This window comes from Schistosoma haematobium, chromosome 1 (assembly GCF_000699445.3).
Source record: "Schistosoma haematobium chromosome 1, whole genome shotgun sequence".
NCBI classification, from domain to species: Eukaryota; Metazoa; Platyhelminthes; class Trematoda; order Strigeidida; family Schistosomatidae; genus Schistosoma; species Schistosoma haematobium.
Genome location: NC_067196.1, coordinates 31,879,954 through 31,902,561, shown reverse-complemented (window position 1 = coordinate 31,902,561; position 22,608 = coordinate 31,879,954). Strand labels below are relative to the sequence as shown.

Here is a 22,608-nt window from a genome sequence, read left to right as displayed (position 1 = left end):
ATCGTTGATCGTCGAGTTGCCAACGTAGGTCATTTTCGGAGAACGGTACCAGGAGCGATGTGTTGTATTTGTTGCTTGAGTTGGCATGCTACACGAGAGTGGTTTGTATCCAGAATCTGAAGATTGCGTTCGTAGGAAATGCGGACCAGAAACGCTGCAGACGTAGGACGAAACCACGTTGAGCCAAAAGACCAGAAGCGACCATAACGACCAGGTTCGAGACCAAGCGTATGCCAAGCATTCGAAACCAATATATCGACTGAGTGCGTTGACAAGAGCATGGGTGGCCAATCCAGCTTTCGCCAAAGTTGACTGAAGTCGACGGAACCAAACAGAGATGGTCGAGGGCGTGGGCTCAGGAAACAAAAAGAAAATCAAAAAAGAGAAGGGTGTAGCATGCGTGTAGTATAGGAATAATCCTACACCGTATCAGTTGTTGACTGTGCGACTATTCGCGGAAGCGTACGGGCAACCGTACTCGGCGACCGGAACGTGAGACGGCAGTCTCGTTCGTATCGCGTGAGCCTGCAATCTCATCCGAGGTCAGAGGCGGCGTGGTCTGCTGATCTGGACGTGAGACTATCGTCTCGTCCGTAGACGGTGCAGATGACGCATGCTGTTGACCGGGACGTGAGAATGAGGTCTTAGATGTATCTAGCGTGGGACCTGAAGAAGATTTAAGGATCCCGCTAGGTTTGATAGGTCTAGCATTGAATCTCAAGTTATCAGATAGGGCACTGTCATCGACGTGTGCTGGTTTGAGACGATCAATGCTGACGATCTCGACGCGGCCATGTCGACCAACCTTGAAGGTCTTTTCGTGACGAGCGATCACGCGAAAAGGGCCTTCGTAAGGTTGTTGCAAAGGTTTGCGTACCGAATCTACTCGTATGAAAACATGTGAACAGGTAGATAACTCTCGAGGGAGAGCGACCTGTCGATGTTGTATTCGAGTTGACACCGGAGGCAGCGTTCGCATAAATGCAGACAGTCGTTGGACGTAGTCTGATTTAGCGAAATTAGGTCTGCTCCGTGGTGTGAAGAATTCCCCGGGCAGACGCAATGTCGTGCCGTATACAAGTTCAGCGGCGGAACATTGGATATCTGCCTTTAAACTCGTTCTGATACCTAAAAGAACGAGCGGTAAGGTTTCGTACCAGTCGTCGTTTTCGTGTGCTCGAAGAGCACTTTTAAGTTGCCGGTGAAACCTTTCAACTAAACCGTTTGAAGCTGGATGGTAGGTGGCAGTGCGTATGCGTTCCGTACCAAGCAGCCGAGTAAGTGAGGAGAATAGTGCGGACTCAAATTGTTGCCCTCGGTCAGTCGTGACAGTCGAGAGACAACCGTATAGAGCTATCCATCGTTCTACGAAGCGGTGAGCAACTGTCTCCGCCGTGATAGACGTGATGGGTATAGCTTCGGGCCATCTGGTGAAGCGGTCGATGCACGTATGTGATCATACCCGTGCGATGGTGGCAGTGGTCGTACAATGTCTAAGTGAGCGTGATCAAAGCGAGCATCAGGCGTAGCGAATGTACCGAGGGGGCGGCTACGTGCCTGTGCACTTTTGATAGTTGACATTGTAAGCATTGCTTCGCCCACATACGAACATCTTTATTCATGGACGGCCAGACGTATCGTGCAGCGATGAGACGTAATGTAGCTGCGATACCTGGGTGAGATAATCCATGCAGGGCATCGAATACGAGACGGCGATAAGCAGAGGGTACGATGGGTCGGGGAAGACCAGTAGAAGTATCGCATAGGATGGTGCCAGAAGTCGTGGCTAGAGGTACTTCCTGATACTGAAGGGACGTAGAGTGTGGTGCTTCTGTACAACTGGGATCGTTTGCTTGGGCAGTGGCCATAGCAGGAAGATCGAGCACCAGCAAGGTAACTGCATTCGTTTGGATTCGTGATAGAGCATCGACAACACAGTTCGACTTGCCTTTGATGTGACGAAGGTCTGTCGTGAACTGGGAGATATAATCCGAATGTCTGCACTCCCGTGGTGAGTAGCGGTCAGACTTGGTATGCAAAGCATACGGTAAGGACTTATGGGCGGTGAATAAGATGAATTGAAGTCCTTCTACTGCGTGCCGAAAATGTTTGATGGCGCAGCAGGCTGCTAGCAGCTCGCGACCAAAAGCGCTATATCTCGTCTCCGTGGTAGTAAGGCGTCGTGAGAAAAACTCGAGGGGTTGCCAACTACCGGAGATATTTTGTTGCATGACTGCTCCTATAGCAACATCGGATGCATCAACCGCTATACTAAGCGTGGCTGATGGATCGGGATGGGCGAGAAGAGTGGCTTGCGCAAGAGCCGTTTTGATTTCAGTGAATGCAGTACGTGCAGAATCGTTCATTTCCAATCTGCGTGGGTTGCCGCGTAGTAAGTCGGTTAGTGGTCGTAACCGTTCTGCCGCGTGTGGGATGAAACGACGGTAGAAGTTAACCAGACCGAGAAAAGCCTTCAGTTCCTTGAGTGAGGACGGCACGTTGTACTCCTTTATTGCTTGCACTTTGTCATCACAAGGTAGAATACCCTCTTGCTTGATAACATGACCCAGAAATATTATTTCTCGTTTACCTAACTCGTATTTGTCTGGGTTAACTACTATTCCATTATCCGAAAGGCGTTGGAATAATAGCGTAAGATGTTTATAATGTTCATCTACGTTTGATGATGCGATTAGCAGGTCATCAATATAGACGTGAACAAAATCGAGGTCTCGTACAATGCTATCAATAAACCTTTGAAAAGTTTGAGCAGCATTCCGTAATCCAAATGGCATTCGTAGGAACTCAAACGAACGGAAAGAAGTTGTGATAGCAGTTTTTTCGATATCTTCAAGAGCGACTGGGATCTGATGATATGCTCGTACCAGATCGATCTTAGAAAAGATGGTCGTACCCTTGAGCGATGCCGTAATGTCATGTATGTGGGGGATGGGGTAGCTATCAAAGCGCGTAACTACGTTTAAAGCTCGGTAGTCGCCGCATGGTCTCCAACTAACCCCATCTTTTTTGCTCACCATGTGAAGAGGAGAGGCCCATGGACTGTGAGAAGGACGAATAATACCAGTAGCTAGTAAATTGTCAAACTCACGTTTAGCGAAAGCTAATTTGTCCGGTGCCAGTCGGCTAGGTCATGCCGTGACTGGCGGTCCGCGGGTGACTATGTGGTGTACCACACGATTGGTCACCGATGGAATCTCCTCGAGTGGTTTAGTGAGTACGGGGAATCTCTCGAATAAAGCGTGGAATTTACCGTCACGCGAGTAAAAAGTGCCGAGGATTCGGTACGCGTTCATGTGGGCTCTACAGCCCATGAATTCGCTGTTCGACGAAGTGTCGATTAGCTGCAGCCTACGTGAATCGACAAGCAATTCATAGTGCTGTAGGAAATCGATACCTAGTATGGCTGTGGGAACATCAGCAATGATGAACGTCCACAGATACCGTCGTCGGTTGCCCAGGTTGAACGCGAGTTGTCGTGTACCGTAGGTAGGAATGACTGAGCCATTCGCAGCGCGTAGTCGAAGCACTGTGGCTTGTGACTTGCTGCTACCTCGTGGTACGACAGAGACTTGGGCCCCACTGTCTACTAGGAGCCTAGCGTTTGTGCGATAATCGTGCACATAGAATAAGCGACCAACCTGGGGAGACGGGCCGGCGAGTATGGCCGCTTTTACTCGCCGGCGCTGGCGTTTCCCGCCTTGTATGAGCATGGTGCTCGACAACGGCGGGCGCCAAACCCGAAGGTCCTATGGAACCAGCACCAACTGTCACTCGCTTCCGTAGCCGCCTTTCGGCGTGGCCTGGAAGATGCTCTTTTTGGGCGAGTGGTGACGGGTTTGCAGGAACTTGAGCGAGCTCGGGGGACGTAGGGTTGGGGTACGTTACAACGGTCTCGAAAATTAAGACGTGTGTGAATACATCCGTCCCTGTTGCCATGGGCTGGGGAGTGATCGGCGTCCCTGTTTACTTTAGGACGTGCCGTTGAAGCAACTACATAGATGCCTCTATTACTAGTCCTTGCTAAAATTTTGTCTGCTATGAGGGCTACCTGGTTAAGCGGTGAGTCCTCGAGCAGTGCCGTCACAGTAGGTTGGATATGAGCTGGTAGTGACTCGAGCCATAATTCCTTAACTATTTCCGAGTCAGATGCTGTTGGTCCTGCAAGAGATTGCAGGCGCGTGAGGTGGTGGCTTGGTTTAGCATCACCCAGAGGGTGACGTGCTGACAATGTCCTCGATCGTTCCTCCCTCGATGGGAGGAAATGTCGGAGAATTGCCTCTTTGAGGCGATCATAAACATTAGGCACATTGGAATTGAGGATGACCTCACGTACAGCAACTAAATGGTCCTCGGGCAGTGATTCGAGAGCGAAGGCGTACTTTTGCCTTTGGCTCGTAATGCGACGAGTCTCAAACTGAGACTCTAATGCAGCAAACCAAACCTCTGGGTCGTGGGGAATGAATGATACCGGTCAAAAGTGAATGGCCTGTACGTCTGAGTCTATAACATTAATATTATTCTTGTCGCTATCCGTCATGTCGTGTATATTAAATATTAAAAGATAATATGAAAATCTACGACAGACGTGGATAGATAAACTATAGACTCACCGGATTGGCTTCTTTGGAAGATATGACCAGAGGTTGAGGCGTGTTCCAGAACTTGGGTCACCAATTGTAGCGCGGCGTCGAGTCGCGGTTGACTATGAAAACCGCTACCAAAAAACACGTGCCAAGTAAATCAGAAGGCGAAGGTTGAACGTAACCAATGAAATCCATAAAATCCCTGAGAAGTCAAATATCAGAAGGCAATTGATGGACCAAATCGAGATATATTCGCTGGTGATCTCGTGGCATCGAAAAGATACCGAGATCGTGCCAGGATAGAAGCTTGGTTACAGAACGTAACCGAATTCGCGCGAAGTTACAATCAACGTGTAAGAATAAGAATGGGAGCACAATATAGCTGTCATTAGCACAGCCAAACTAAAGCACATTAAAACAAGCACTGGTACAGTTGGTTATAATAATAATTGTTTTTATTAAACCAGTCGTGTTCTCGTGATAAATGTGAGTCACTACAAATATGTCAAATTTTCTGATAAAGGATTCCTGGGAGGTCGCTTGGACTAGCTCAGTCGTCAGCGTATTTCAGCACTTCACTACTCTCAAAAAGGAGTTTGCCTACAGTCAGTTCTGCTATGTTGTGTCTCTAGTTTCTGGATGTTACCCCTTAGGTTAGTGTTGAGACTAAGCTTAAGCAGGTGTTTAAGAGAATGTCAAGAAGTGTTAAGGATCCTGTAAGCCATTAGAAGGTCACCTCTAAGACGTTTATACTCTAATGGGTAGAGGTTAAGTGATTGGAGGCGCTCTTCATAAGGTGATTTGGTGCATATCTTCGTCATTTTCTTGGGAAACCTACAGACTCAGGTCCTCTCACAACTTATTCTAGCCACCATGAGCTGCCACGGCAGCTGATGTATGGACACGCGCTACACATCCTAACCGTCCCTGCATCTAATCTCATAGCTTCTTATTCAAATGTCATATGACAAGCAAGTGATGCCTCTAACGACACTAATGGAACACGAGTAACTCAAAGGCACCCTGTATGGTACCTTACATTGGTCTACGCACTCACTTAGCTCTTTAGTGAGAATATTACTACAGTCCTGCTAAATATCCCATGAACCCCCTACCTCCATCAAAACAAATAAGTCTGTATTTGCTTCATATAGCAATTTTATTTTTCAGAAGTAGGATATAACAGTTAGAATTGGAGTAAAATGGCAGTATACAGCAGATGCACGTGGTACATGTCTTCATCGATTAACTGAAATAGAGAATACGGATATTAGCTTAACGGGCTTATTTAGAAAGACTAGTGTCTACCTTGAACTTACTGAGTGAGAAAGTTATACTGGGATAATGAATAATGTAGGAATCTAGTCAACCAGGGTGTACGAAGCACTCAAACTGGAAGACAGTTGTCCAAAAATAATTCGAATATGAAGGTGAAAATTTGCAGGTACTTTTCATCGTAAGGGTGAACATATTAGGTACCGGCTGACGTCATACCGTAAAAAACAGGTTTGCGAGTGGTGAAATATGATCTATAAAACAGTTAGCTTAATAACAGTTAATTACCTTTTTACTCCCTGATCATGACCCTTCGGCTTCCTTTTATGGCCAAAACAGCAAACATACACCACACACTGATAGCAGATTTCCGGCTTTTCAATGTTAAGCTTGCTTTAACGCACTACGTAACGAGTACAAACTTTCTGTTACTGCTATATGGCATATTTTTTATAACAAACCCTCTGCAATAGATTGGTAGTATCTGTGACTTCGTCTATGATTGTCGGAAGTCTGGGTCCTTTCGAAAACAATGCTGATATCTCCTACTGCTGGGCAATCGGTATTAGTTTGACTCGTTGGCGGGATAGTGTTGTCCATAATACTGAAGAAAATTAAAAACCGGAGATTGTTTCCTTTCATTTTGCCGATTACATCATAAAGGACAGTTAGGAACGAACATGCGGACAGTTAGTCACAGGCGGCAGCAACAATTATTTTAGCTAAAAAACGAACTTCGGCTTTGGATATCTAGAAAACAAGTCAATACAAAACCGATTACCATTTTAAAACATAAGACTAGGCAGCTTGGCTGAAGAAATACATTGACTTGAGTAGAGGCAGCAAAAACTCAAAAAACAATGCTGATTCGAAGTAAATTTCACACCAACATATAGAACATTACACTAACTGCGGCATTTTAGCACACTGAAACATTAAATTACATAGCTACACGAAAGAAATAGCTGAAAGTAGCACAGAACGAAGAAAACCGAACGCAATTGCTTACAAAGATGGCGGATGTAATAATTCACGTCCCATTCTGATTGGTTGCTAAGCTGAAGGGCACATTTACGAAATTGAGCTGCGTTTAATTGCAGCCATAGGTCACTATTGAAGTTGATGTATGTGCACGGTATGGTCCACTCGATTTGGACGGCGATAGTGTGACCTGAGTCAAGGTCACGCTTTGCGGTTAGTGTCTAACATCGATAATACTTTCGTGGTATCGAGATACTGTGGTAGCTTCGATGACCTTACAGAAAAAAGATGACGTGTTTGGAGAAATGTATTAGTAAGAAGAGATTAAGGAAACAGAAGTATCATATATTAAGGGTTTGACAATGCTGTCGTCTATAACACTCTTATGATTAGAGATCCCAGAGTCAGTACTATCAGAGATCAGGAACGAAGGAGTTCGAAGGTGCATTTGGAAGGTAGTCGATTTAACAGGAAGTATATGATCCAACCTGACTAGTTGTTAGGGGGATTCATAGCACGGTGCAATCAGCAAGGATCTCATGAGGATGTATGACTGAACGACTTCAGGCTGATTGTTTCCAATTACACGGAACTATCTTTTGTGAGGACTGAATTAACTCCATGCTGTATTATGCTTTTGTGTTAAGTGGTTAATTTGGATTAGTCATCACGACCCTGATGATTTTTGGTAGACTAACAGCGATCCGTCATCCAAAGTATAAATGTCTCAGTCAGACGAATGGTTCTAGAAGAGTTCAATAATATTTCGCTCACCCCACCTGTGTAACACTTCTAGGCTCATGTGACGACAGCCAACCTTTTCGAACGGGATGTTTAGTCCTAACGTGATTTTCATTTCTCAAACTTTTGCTGTGTTCTTACGCAAAAAGTACCATTTCTGATCTAGAGAATCTGTTCTGAGCTATACGTTCAGTAGATTACTTTTTTCGAGTCTCACCCAATTTAATAGTTAACTGTGGCTTTGCCTCAGCTTACTATTCGGTTTTCTTCCAGCTTTTCACGTAAAGGCTAGTTCAGTTTATCTTAACCTTTATTATCCAGTTTCGCCCGTTTTTAGTGTGCTTTTTAATGTACTTTTTAACGGTTTTAGGCCTTTACTAGCATCTATAATACAGTTTACGTCAATATAGTCATGAAAAATTCATGTAAACGACATGGATGCCGTTTTGCTGTTATAATAATAATAATATATTTCTGCATGTGCAGGTACATGCCATTTTTACAGGCATGATCTATAAATTACAACATTTGTTGGTGCACAACATGCTTCCTAACTTCAGTTTATAGTTGTTATAAAGTAGACCCGTAGAGCGCTTGCTGTAAACTGTGACCTTGAGGAGACAAGTACGTCAAGTTTGTTCCAGACGTCAGAAGTTTCATAGCTGTGCCCTCAGAGCAAGGTTCTGAAGGAGAAAAAAAGAGAAATAGAAGAGCAGCAAGGCACATGGATATGAACGCTAAACGTTGCTTAACATTGTGTAGTAAAACAGACAGAGGTATAATAAATTAGTTAAATTCATATTATGTCTTGAAGTCAGAGGCTCCATATTAGAGAATGTACTAATAAAGAACAATGAGTTGTGTCGTTTAACAAGTTGGAGTAAGCTCACATGAAGGAAGGGAAGTCAAGGTTGGTAAAAGGAAAGCGGTTTATTAGAAGGGAGCGTGTATATAGAGGGTGAAGTGTTAGGAATACTAATGACCATAGTCTTTTATTGTCTAATTTTTTCTTCCTTTTCATTTTTTGTCCACCCGATGCCAGCCACACAATCCTAGTGGTAAAGTCCGAGTTAGCATGTTATAGATTGTCTTAGTAGAATAGCTAATCCAGCATAATATTGGAAACATGAGTCTGAGTGGTGAGCGCAGGAAGACAATCTATATCACAGATTGATCGACTTATTCTCAATCATAAAAAGCCTGATACATACAAAATGTCCTGCCCCACAAACACGGGTGGATTAAAGTCATTGCCCTCGCCATCAATGCTTGCTGGTCAGTAACTCCACCCTCCCTCCTTTTGTGATGTTAGGCTCATTGAAGCTTATTTTTGGATATATGTCATACCTCACACAATCCTCTGTGTTTCACAACCTGTTAGAAAACACCATTTCTATAACTACCATTTTACAAGCTTATCAGGCAGTTACAAGTTATGGACTATGGGTAAGGCATCGATGCAGTGCTTCTGTTGACTATAGTATAAAGTATAGTTTGCCAGAGTATAAGCATTAAGAAGGGTACAGTGTGGGATAGTTGTTTATTAAAGCAGGTGGAGAAGTATAGAAGTTTATGAGTTGTAGATAAGGTAACGAGTGGAGAAATAACATTAATTGCTGGTCAAAGTGTACAGGAGAGTAAAAAGCTAATACAGGATAAACAGGAAGAAACTCACAATAACTTGGTGTTGATGTTATTTTTTGTTGTCCTAACCAGTTGATTGGTAACAGGCTCCATAGATGCAAGACCGCTGATAGTAGGCAATCGATTGTGCGGTCCTCTTGACTTTTTAGGGTGGTAGAGAGTGTCCATTAGCGACCGAGTTTAGTTGAACAGTATCAATAAGTCCAGTGAGTTACTTGTCTACTTCAAGTGAAGAAATGGTGGAAAAAGTAATTAATACAACTGCAAAGTAGGAAAAATAAGGCAAACTGAACTTGAAGTCCATTTTGGTCTAGACATGGAGAGAGCCTATGATGTCTGAGTGGGGCGCAGATGTGTTCGTACGTGAAAGATCAGTGCAGGTGAGGGCTTGATCAAGCAGTTTTACAAACGTATGTAATTCATCTGCCATACGTATTCAGGAGGGAAGACTGTCCCATATTATTGCATACTTGGTGAGGAAGAAGTTTTCCCGAGCTTTTGATCTGTATTTCTCAACTTTGGCCTTAGATACTTTGTTTCGAAGTTCGTATTCATGTGAATCTTGGGCAACAATTATCTTGCATGTTGAATAAGTAAGGTTTTTGAGTAGTTTGAAGTAGAGAATCAAATAAACCTAAGCCTTCTCTCCCAAAGGGGTGCTATTCCTAAGATTTGGCATCGGTAACTGTAGCCAATGACCGGTTCATTCTTAAGTATTTTGCGGGTGAGGTCTCGTTGTATTCCTTCCACCATTAGTATATCAGATAGGCGTAGGTTGGAAAATAAGAACGAGCAGTATTCAACGATAGGTCTTACACAAACTTTATAGAGAAGGATTTTAGATTCATTTTGGTAGAAATTACAGAGAATGAAGCCAAGCAATTTCTGCATTTTAGATGCTTTGGCTGAGATGTGTTCAGAGAAATTAAGACTGTGTGAATAATGTACCCCTAGGTCAGTTACTGACGCCAGTCTGCGCAGTGTGCTGTGCGACAACTGCAAAGGTTGGTTCCACGAAGCGTGCACAGATCCCACAGTAACTACTCACAACAGACTCAGTAAGTCAGATCATAAGTGGGTATGTATTACGTGCAGCACGGATGCTGTAGTTTTGCTGAGTAACATCATTGTCCTATCGATAAGTCTGCGGAATAAGTTGTCAGCAAACTTGAAAAACAGTCATAAAACGTGTAGACCATCGATGGCGCGTAACGAAAACAAGAATAGGGATGTCGACAGGTCTAATATCGATGGAGCACGCATTAGCACTAGTGATGACATGTTGAGACTCAGCACCACCACTACGTCGACAGTAATAGATTCCCTCAGCAAACTCGAGTCTCCCAGACCAGGGTCCTTGAATGCAACAGTGGCTCCCAAAAACTCTTTAAGTGATTGGACCCACGTTAACAAAGCTAAAAAGGACCAGGAATCATTGTCTAAGTCGAACATCCTAAGTATTGTACGGTTGTGGTTTGATCGCACAGTCTACCCCCAAGAATGTCCGTCCGGTCATCAAAGAGCCTAGGATCCAGAAATGTGCTTCGACCACCAAACAACAAGGTGCTGAACCTGAACGCACCGGAAAACCTGGAGAGACAATAACAGTTCGTGATGACTCTTACAATCATGAACCTCAAAGATAACCCTGACCTTCCTCTCAGTTTGCAGGATGCCCTGGGTGAATCGAACAAGAAGCTTGAACTTCATAGAATAGAGCCTTTGACGGTCACGGCTCACTCGGGGAAAGAAATCTAATCATCAAAATAACCCGAGGCTACTTCGTGTAACACTTAAGAATGCTACCGACGTAGAGGATGTCCTGCTAGCTAGTCATTTACTGAAATCCGATGAGAACGTATGAATACTGCCCGACATACTGTATTCTGAACACAATCTCATACAGAACATCCCTGAAGAATCTCGCGAGTTCTTCCGCGGAAGAAATATAATCGTGCAAACGGTACCGGAAAACACGGACCCTGTTCAAGGAAACTCTGATATTAGGGAATGGAAATTCATCAAGCAGTCCTTGAGGCTCAAAAACATAATGACTTAATATGTGACGAGACTAGTCAAGAAAGACAGAGATTCTAGACCCCGGCTAATGGGGATAACTTTCCCACTCTCCCATATGGCGGCTGCAACTATGGAAGCATTTCGTATCAACAAACATCGGTTGCCAACTGGAATCCATATGCACCCGGATAGGCCATATAATGCCAGGATCAAGCACAAAGGCAAGTTGGGACTGACCATTCCACTTGTGCACTGTCCTGATAATAAAAAAACGTGTAAAGGACAGGGCTGCCTGTCCATTTGCTTGAGGTTCATACAGACAAACAGGAAGAAGCTCACGCGTTTCAAATTGAAAGCATTAACGGCCGCGAGTCTACCTGTTGGGATATTCAGAAAAATATCTCAAAAATTATCCTGTTAAGTCTAATGCTATCCTTGAACGTGAAATGGTATCATTTTCCCATTGGTCAATATTTATTTCACGTGCCGTTTCCCTACTGGTAAATATTTATTTCACGTGTCATTTTCCTGTTGGTCAATATTCGCGGTAGTCCTACCTGTATAAATATGCATTTGTCTGTAAAGTATCATTCCTATTCCTATTCTTATTCTTCTCCTGACCCCATAAACAATTTCATCTACGGTTCGTATTCTGATATATTGGAGAATGGGAACAGTATTGGGGTCGTACTAGGATATCTGAAGTTGGTCAGTCGGTAGAAATCAGCGTAGCCACCCGCGGTCCACAATACTACCAAACAAAATGGATGGGCTACGTGAACTTAGCAATGACAACAAGGGTCATCTGATAGGAGTATCTGAAGCTTGGATATCTTCTCAGTTTGCGGACCAGGAGCTAGCAATACCTGGGATGTCTTTGTTTTGCAACGACAGAAAAACAGGAATTGAAGGTGGAGTAGCCGTATACATACGATTTTGCTTGGAGGTACACTAAGTTCACAAACATGTGTTTAACAATCTTGATGAATCCGTATGGTGCTCAGTAAGATTGTCTACCACATCGATGTGCCTAGTCGGGGTCATCTATAGGAAGCCCACTGCTGAATTCGAGTATGACAGTCGTATGCTGAAAGGACTATCCTGCTCTACACGTTTCGGATTCACTCATATCCTGATTCTAAGGGACTTCAATCTCCCTAGAGTCAATTTCGCGGAACATACGTATATTGGACGTGAAAACCCAACCTCACTGAGAATCTGGGATTATTCGAAAATGTGAAGTCGGCAGCTCGTTGGAAAAACAGCCAGATACCGTCGCGCTTAGACTGGGCAATTACAAACGAAGAATTTGTAGTTGACAACCTCTCAATCCTGGCTCCCCTGGGGAAGAGCGATCACGCCGTTATAACCTTCAGTTTTGTTAGCAAAACTGAGCCAAGATATTCCACCAACAACAGGCGCTGGGATTTCAAACGGTTGAATATTTCAGCTCTACAGGACTATCTACAACAGGCGGATTGGGTTGTTCACCGTCAACTTGATGTGGATGCTCATTGGAACTTCTTACTGCACACGCTGTTATGTGCTACAGAGCAGTAAGTTCCTCAAACGGTCCCCAAAAGCTACAAGCAACCTACAATCATCAAGAACCACACTCTTCGTTTGCCAAGCCGCAAAAGGCACTGTTGGGCAGAATAGAAACGAACTGACAACAACGGCGCGTACAGGCAATACAATCATATAAGGAACATATGTACGAAGGCTAAGAGAGAAGACAGGCTTCAGTACCAGATAAAGCTTATGGATAAATTTGTCTCCAATCCGAAAAGCTTATTGCGTTACGCAGCCTCTCCTCGTCAGGCCAAAACCGGAGTTTCCCAACTGCTAGGTCCTAATGGGCCGATCAATAACGACGGTGACAATGCCGACCTTTCGTCTGGACAATACTCTCGAACATTTCAACTGACCCACATCAACTATACTGAGGACACCTTCATTTGCAACTGCACAGGACTTTCCGTAGTGAATCTGAGCGCTGGCTTGGTGTTCCGGAAAAATCATGTAGTCCCCGATATGCGATGGTATACATGACTATTTACTGTCCTTAAATTTCTTCTCACCCCAACAGCATGGTTTCAGGAAGGGTTACTCTTGTATAACCAGCCTTCTGACTGCGGTGGACAGATGGACAAGCATCCTCGATCGCAAGGGGAAGGTTGATATCATTGACGTTGATTTGTCAAAAGCCTTTGATAGGGTTAAGCATATATGTCTTACCAATAAGCCCAAAAGACTGGGTATCAGACCACCTCTAAATGATTGGCTCATTTCATATCTGAAAATCAACATTTTAGGGTCAGAGTTAACTTCACTTTATCTCAGGCTATGGAATGTCCTAGTGGGGTCTCCTAGGGCTCAGTATTAGAACCTCTTCTCTTTTTGATTTATATAAACCATCTTCCACAACAGGTATCGTCAGACACTACTTTTTGCTGATGACATGAAACTTTGGAAAGAGATACGCAACCAAGAGGATACACAGGCACTTTAGGAGGGTCTGACTCGACTTCAAATCGGACAGACTTACCTTTAACACTTCAAAGTGTAAAGTAGCCCATCTGCGACATGTCGCAGACTATCGTTACAACTTGGGAAATTCTTTTCTAGTAGTATCCCGAGTCCCAAAATATTTAGGAGCCCTGGTGCCTCATAATTTAAAGTCCTACGCTAACTGTGACAAAAATGCCTTTCGAGAAAACCTTGCACTGGTAACATTGAAGCGCATTTTTGGCTAGTTTGATGGAAGAACTTTCATCATAATCTTCAACAGTTTTATTCGTCCCCACTTAGAGTACGGAAACATAGTATTTCCTCCCTCACTCCAACAGGATAAGGACACTCTGGAGCGTATCCAACGGAGATCCACGAAATCAGTTCGGGGACTCAAATTCAAGACTTGTGATGTGCGCCTCCATTCACTTAACTTTTGCCCATTTGAGTACAGACGTCTTAGAGGTGACCTTCTGATGGCTTACAATATCCTTAATATTTCTGGACACCCCCTTGAACACCTACTTAAACTTAGTCCCAATACAAACCCAAGGGGTAACACCCAGAAATTAGAGACACAACTTCTACTCCTTAAGAGTTGTCAAATGCTGGAATTCGCTGCCGACTGGGCAAGTCCAAGCGACTTCCCAGAAGTCCTTTAAGAGGAAACTTGACCTATTCTTAGGGACTAAGGGTAACATCTTTTTTTCTAATCTATTATAGTTAATATACCTAGGTTCCTGCCTGGAGGTATTGGCAATCCCATGCTGTTAGACACGGAAGCCTGTTAAGCGAATGCTTCTATTCCGTCCACAACCATTTGAACCATTCGAACCTCTTAGAAGTCTTGCCTGAGGTCAGCAAATAATAAAATCTACGTCGTGAAAGGTACTAACTACTGTGATGGCCATACTATTATGAAATGAGTTAAAGTAGTGTTTGGTTGAAATAATTGGCTTTCTGGCGTACTGTCGTTTGAGCGCGTATTTGGATTATAGTCCCAGCTGATAGTTGTCTGGCGTTTTTGTTATGAAAACCAGGCGGTCTGGATATAGATCTGATTTCAAGAAATCATACGTCCTAGGAAAGTCTTCAGATCCAAAAACTCCACACCCAGGTGAACGTAAACAAAAACCGGGCAGAGTTAAGGGTATCCTCAATTGTACTAAGCGTCAGCGGAATTCTGAAACCTATAAATCAGCGCATTTAGTAGGTCGTAGAAGAGCTTCTAACTTCGTTACATATACACAGAACGGTCGGCTTTTTTATGATATCTATGTCAGAGAATCTCCATACCGTACAAACAAACTAGTAACGTCAGTTCCTAAAGAATCTATTGAAGATAGAGCTACTACGAGTCTAAAAGATCAAATCAATACAAAGCTACGTAAAAGGGGTGTTCGCACTAGAAGCTGCGATGATTCTGTTCAAATTTCATGTTCAAAAGCCTCTGTAACCAAATATTTGGCCAGAACTAGTAAAAACAGTGTCCGATCAAGTGGCTCTGTTAAAAAATCTGCTAAGGGCTTTAGGAGAACCCGGAAGTGTCGAAACAAGAGTCCAGACATTAAAAAAGCATTAAGACGTGAGCTTGGACCTGATTATGTATCTCCTATTGAAGCCCATGGTAAACGGTTAGCAAGTCTAAACGCAACTGCCATCATAGGTGCTTTTAATTCTAAATCTCCTAGGAAAACATACGTCAAGAAAAGAAAGTCGGGTGTATTATTTGAATTAGGATTACCACCAACTTTGATTCATTCGGATGAAACAGATGATGCTATTACAGAGCCTATGTGTTCAGTCGTTGATGATGATTTAGTTCACTGTGTGGAGGTTACCGATGCCCTGACTTCTGAACAAGGCAGCGTACTGACAACACACAAGTCCTCAAGTTGTACTCCTGTGAAAGAAATTACACCATTAACGTTTAAGAACGTTTGCCAAATTAACCCTGCAATCGAGAGTTTTCATTCACAACGAATTATACCACTAGGACATGACACGTTTGGTGTTCAGCAGATCATGCATCAGGTAGTAGTTGTACCTCATTCGAACGAATCCTCTCCAATTATGTGTCAGTCTAAATTACCAGATCTCGGCACAGCTATCCCTCGTCCGTCAATAGGAAGTTCTGTTCCTTTTCCTGTATTATCCTGTCCAAAACCATATGGTTGTTATTTTAATGATACCGCATTACAACAGCGACACAACCAAGTTATGTACAATCCATTTTATCCCTCCCTTCCGCCCCAGTACGTTAATTCTTGGAATCCTACGTTATCGTGTATTGCAAATTCAAGTATCACACCATCCTTTGTTGCTTGCGCACCTCCAAGTATTATTCTTCCCCACATCGGCTCACCCTTTGTTGTTCCTAACCCTGGTGTCACGCCTCAGGCCGCATATCCACTTGTCTTACAATCGTTTTCGAATATTCCTGCATCTTACATAGGACCTAGTTTTCCCTGCGGAATTATGTCACCTGTTCTCTTACCAACATCATGGGTTCAACCTAGCTTGCTACCTTGCCAACCATTCAATACCTCAGCTAACAACAGCAATGAACTCTTATGTCCTATGATGGTCTCGTCCGCACAAATTATTTCAACCACTCAACCACAAATTATCCAATTGTCAAGTAATCAATGCACAAGCTTTTTACCTCAAGCAGGTCTAGGACAGTTAGTGTTGAACCACTCCACAGTCATACCAAATGCATGTTCTATTTCTGATCAGCCGACGTCTAGTCACAGCAAACCATATGTGGAGAACCACTCGACATGTTGTTCATATGGTAAGGTTAATGGTCCTGTATTGCCACACCAAACACCGCCTGTCGACATCCTAGATGAAACTATTAATATAGTTCCATTCCAAAATTCACCTGTACTTTGTACAAAAACTGAAAGACCTTTACTGAATGAAAGCAGTTCACTTGGAATGAAGTCCTCGATTGAAAACCCTGGGAAAAAATTAAGCCCAACAGTCATATGTCTGGATAATGGAAAAGATGCGTGGGTGTGGGAGGGCAGTTCTTTTGATCAATATATTTTCCATCAGGTAAGCTGTATAATATGTTTTGGTTATGTTAAAGACTAGGCTTTTCAACTATGCTCAGATCTGCAAGTTCATGTTTTGGTAGCTGTAAGGAGTTTGTTTGATATTCCACATTTTGTCTAACCATCCACGAGTTTGCTTTGTCCAAAATAAGTAATTGTATGTATTTCGCTAAGCTGAATTCTATAGCAAACACTAACTATTGTCGAAATGATCGGTCTTAATTTGGTTAGTGTTTTAATATCTTGCCTGGTCCTACGTTGTAGCTGGCTGACTGATCTATGTCTTTGCGTCGATGTGTCATTAAACATGAGACAAAGTAGAAGTAGTCAATTTAATTCCTTCCAACCGCTTACGTAATGCTACTGCTAACGGCAGGTTAAAGTATAAGGAAATCGTGGAAGGAAACAAAGTTTTATCCATCAGTTCATGTTCAAAGAAAAATTAGTTGTACTACCGATTATATAATATTCTCATCCGAGCGCATACGGTAAAAATCGTAGTTGTAGGTGACGGATTTAATGCGCGGATTGGATGTTGGTGTAATTTGCACTTATCACATAGCTTGTGCAAACACGATCATTGTAGGGAGCAATTTCCTACAGGTTTAATTCTGAGCTATTCTCTAGACCATCGAATACAGAGTCTTGGTTTGGCCAAAGTCAGAACAAGCAAGCTATTTGGCTAGATAAACTTTATCTGTTTCTAAAGCATAAATTAACATCGTTAGTGTACAAACAAACAGTACGGTCTATTAATACAGGGAAAAAACAGATAAAAAACATACCGAACAGTAGCCAGAGAGTAGAAAAAAATGAGTCAACAAGCAAATATTGTTTTACAATGAACATCAAACTGTGATTGGTTAATAAAGAGATAGAGTCGTACAAGGTCAAAGGGAGTTAATGTGGTGGTGGGCGTTTCCCTTTATTATTGGTGAATTCGTCTATTCATCACATTTCACACTCCCCTCGAAACGCGCATCACGTCCATTGTCCAGGGTCGTCGTCGCCGTCAGATAACCGGCTTCTTCTAGCATGCATAGGCTTCGCACATCTCTGACGATTTCTTCTATTGAGGTTCTAAACTTTACCGTGCGGAGACACAAACACAAGTTACCTAATAACAGGAAATTAGCAGAACGTAGACTTAGCTGCTTAAAAGGTCGACTTATTCGGGATAAGAAATTGTGCCAAGACTATGTGGACTCCATGACTCGGTACATAGAACGAGATTACGCTGAAAAGGTAAACGATAACCACTCTGATGAACGAATTTGGTATCTTCCCCATCATCCAGTCTTCCACCCCAAGAAGCCTAACAAGTTAAGAATAGTGTTCGATTGCGCAGCTCAGTATGCTGGAACGTCTTTAAACAAGAACCTTTATTCTGGGCCTGATTTAGTCAATAACCTAGTAGATGTTTTCACCAGGTTCCGGCAACGACCAGTAGGTCTTACGGCGGACATTGAAGCCATGTTCCATCAAGTAATAGTTCCGCCGCATGATCGAGATGTTCTTAGATATTTGTGGTGGTCAGGTGGAGACTTAGAAAAGGAACCCGAGATCTATAGAATGAAAGTTCATCTGTTCGGGGCAACTTCATCGCCATATTTGTCTTGCAGAAAACGATTTCGGATAATCAAGATAAATTTCCCAAGGCAGTCACGCGAGCAGCTAAAGAGCAATTCTATGTGGACGATTTATTGATAAGTGTGGATACTATAGAAGAAGCCAAACTGACATATTCACACTTTAAAAGACTCCTAAGTTTGGGAGGATTTAACTTAACTAAATGGACTAGTAATAGCGCTGAAGTGCTGGAGTTCATTCCAGAAGAAGACCGTGTTGAAGGAAACATTATTGTTTGCGAATCCAATGAGACAAGTAAACAAACTCTGGGAATAGAGTGGAACGTCCGAACAGACGAGTTATGTTTCAAAGTTCATGAATTTCACGGAAACCCAACCAGAAGAAATATTTTATCGTACGTAGCATCTATCTTTGATCCAATTGGGTTTGTAGCCCCAATAATATTACCAGCTAAAGTGGTCTTACAGGATACTTGTCGTCAGAAACTAGACTGGGATGCCGAGTTACCTATAGATTGTCAAGCAAAGTGGAATATTTGGTATAGACATATAAAAGGGTTAGACCACTTAAGAATACAAAGGTGTTTGAAACCAGGGTTTAAACCATCATCTGCGCAAATTCATTGTTTTGCCGACGCCTCCGAGCTTGCGTATGGTGTTGTTGCGTATATTCGTTATGAAGGTGTTTCTGGTCAGATCCATTGTTCGTTCCTGCTAGCTAAGTCTAGGGTTGCTCCTCTAAAACTTGTTACCATACCCAGAATGGAATTAACGGCCTGCGTTCTGTGTGCCAAGATTGGAAGGCACGTAAGGGAACAGTTGAGCATTCCCATTTCGTCAGTCATTTATTGGACCGACTCGACAGTTGTGCTTCACTGTATAAAAATACGACTAAAAGGTTTGAAAGGTTTGTGAGTAACAGGTTAGAAACTATACAGGAGCTGTCTACGCCGAACCAGTGGAGATATGTGAAAAGCAAATTGAATCCTGCGGATCACGCGTCACGTGGATTGTCACTAAATGATAAGGCTAAGTTAAGGGAGTGGTTACAAGGACCAGGATTCTCGTGGGAGGAAGAAGGCAAATGGCCTAGCCTAGAAAAGGTTGAGAACACTGTAGCCCATGTACTGACAGAAGATTTCGAACCCCCAAGATGCAATGATGGGTTTCTAGATCGATTTCGTACGTGTAAGTCGTGGTCTAGGCTTCTAAGGGTATTTTCATACTGCAGACGGTTTGTCAATAATATATTAAACAAGAGGACTGGAAGTCATCTAACCTTAGGTGCGCTAAGTGCTGGGGATATCGAAAATTCGAAGAGCGACATAATTATACTAGTCCAAAGTATCGCGTTCCCGGATGAGAAAAGAATCCTAAGTAGTTCACCGTTAATGCTCGGAGATAACGCTTTTAGACAACAAAAAAGTCAGGAAATAATGGACGAGGTGATCAGGAGAAAAAAATTAATTTGTCAAAGTTCTATAAGAAATCTCAACCCCTTTATGTTAGGCCATAGACCTCTATTCATTTCGACGTTACTAACGAGGACTAAGTCACCCGGTTGTAAGTTCTTGTGTACACCAACCATCTGTCTCTTGTTTGGAGAGTCGGTAAATATTCTTTTATCCATCTATTTCAGAATGCAGTGGTTAATTTTTGAGCTTCTTTCCATCTTTTGTTGTATAATAACGTCTTATCCACCAAAGCATCATCGAATAATTTTTTATAAATCAGTAACAACTTGTTCGGAGTAAGAACTTCTAGGGTACCAGGGTCATCTGTCATTTTAACCAGAGATCTGTCATCCAGTATCCGTTCCGCCTCAGTTAAGAAGGTTTGCATAGTTTCATCGGTCAACACATTCTGGAATAAAAGCACTCTTAAGATTCTTCTAATAGATCTTATGATGCGTTCCCACACACCACCTCGATGACTTGCCCTAGGTGGGTTGAAACGCCACTCACATTCTCGTTCTTTAAGGTGGTTTTCTATTTTATTTGTATTCCAGGAACGTATAATCTGTCTCAAACTAGCGTCTGCACCTCGGAAGTTTGTGCCGTTATCACTAAAAATACGCTTTGGGCATCCTCTTCTGGCAATAAATCTTGATAATGCACATAGAAATGAATCCGTATCTAAAGAGTAGGCCATTTCGATGTGAACAGCTCTAATAGATAAGCAAGTGAATAAACAGCCATAACGTTTCTCGACAACTCTACCTCCTTTGGCGTGATCCGCAGGATTCAATTTGCTTTTCACATATCTCCACTGGTTCGGCGTAGACAGCTCCTGTATAATTATAGTATAATTATGTCACTCTTCGAATTTTCGATATCCCCAGCACTTAGCGCACCTAAGGTTAGATGACTTCCAGTCCTCTTGTTTAATATATTATTGACAAACCGTCTGCAGTATGAAAATACCCTTAGAAGCCTAGACCACGACTTACACGTACGAAATCGATCTAGAAACCCATCATTGCATCTTGGGGGTTCGAAATCTTCTGTCAGTACATGGGCTACAGTGTTCTCAACCTTTTCTAGGCTAGGCCATTTGCCTTCTTCCTCCCACGAGAATCCTGGTCCTTGTAACCACTCCCTTAACTTAGCCTTATCATTTAGTGACAATCCACGTGACGCGTGATCCGCAGGATTCAATTTGCTTTTCACATATCTCCACTGGTTCGGCGTAGACAGCTCCTGTATAGTTTCTAACCTGTTACTCACAAACCTTTCAAACCTTTTAGTCGTATTTTTTATACAGTGAAGCACAACTGTCGAGTCGGTCCAATAAATGACTGACGAAATGGGAATGCTCAACTGTTCCCTTACGTGCCTTCCAATCTTGGCACACAGAACGCAGGCCGTTAATTCCATTCTGGGTATGGTAACAAGTTTTAGAGGAGCAACCCTAGACTTAGCTAGCAGGAACGAACAATGGATCTGACCAGAAACACCTTCATAACGAATATACGCAACAACACCATACGCAAGCTCGGAGGCGTCGGCAAAACAATGAATTTGCGCAGATGATGGTTTAAACCCTGGTTTCAAACACCTTTGTATTCTTAAGTGGTCTAACCCTTTTATATGTCTATACCAAATATTCCACTTTGCTTGACAATCTATAGGTAACTCGGCATCCCAGTCTAGTTTCTGACGACAAGTATCCTGTAAGACCACTTTAGCTGGTAATATTATTGGGGCTACAAACCCAATTGGATCAAAGATAGATGCTACGTACGATAAAATATTTCTTCTGGTTGGGTTTCCGTGAAATTCATGAACTTTGAAACATAACTCGTCTGTTCGGACGTTCCACTCTATTCCCAGAGTTTGTTTACTTGTCTCATTGGATTCGCAAACAATAATGTTTCCTTCAACACGGTCTTCTTCTGGAATGAACTCCAGCACTTCAGCGCTATTACTAGTCCATTTAGTTAAGTTAAATCCTCCCAAACTTAGGAGTCTTTTAAAGTGTGAATATGTCAGTTTGGCTTCTTCTATAGTATCCACACTTATCAATAAATCGTCCACATAGAATTGCTCTTTAGCTGCTCGCGTGACTGCCTTGGGAAATTTATCTTGATTATCCGAAATCGTTTTCTGCAAGACAAATATGGCGATGAAGTTGCCCCGAACAGATGAACTTTCATTCTATAGATCTCGGGTTCCTTTTCTAAGTCTCCACCTGACCACCACAAATATCTAAGAACATCTCGATCATGCGGCGGAACTATTACTTGATGGAACATGGCTTCAATGTCCGCCGTAAGACCTACTGGTCGTTGCCGGAACCTGGTGAAAACATCTACTAGGTTATTGACTAAATCAGGCCCAGAATAAAGGTTCTTGTTTAAAGACGTTCCAGCATACTGAGCTGCGCAATCGAACACTATTCTTAACTTGTTAGGCTTCTTGGGGTGGAAGACTGGATGATGGGGAAGATACCAAATTCGTTCATCAGAGTGGTTATCGTTTACCTTTTCAGCGTAATCTCGTTCTATGTACCGAGTCATGGAGTCCACATAGTCTTGGCACAATTTCTTATCCCGAATAAGTCGACCTTTTAAGCAGCTAAGTCTACGTTCTGCTAATTTCCTGTTATTAGGTAACTTGTGTTTGTGTCTCCAAGGCAATGCTATTGATAATACCCGTTAAACCTTTGCGCTGAACCCGATAT

At 42.8% G+C, this 22,608-nt stretch overlaps 1 protein-coding gene across 1 annotated transcript in view; it reads left to right on the top strand.

Annotated features, from left to right (window-relative positions):
• The first annotated feature begins 14,747 nt into the window (after positions 1-14,747).
• The window catches only part of BAHD1 (bromo adjacent y domain containing 1), a 29,130-nt gene continuing 21,269 nt past the window's right edge, over positions 14,748-22,608 (top strand). The window contains exon 1 of the mRNA XM_051215905.1: positions 14,748-16,838. Within this exon, the coding sequence (XP_051073727.1) occupies positions 14,805-16,838 (2,034 nt within the window). The 5' untranslated portion in view covers positions 14,748-14,804. The remainder of the gene's footprint in view (positions 16,839-22,608) is intronic.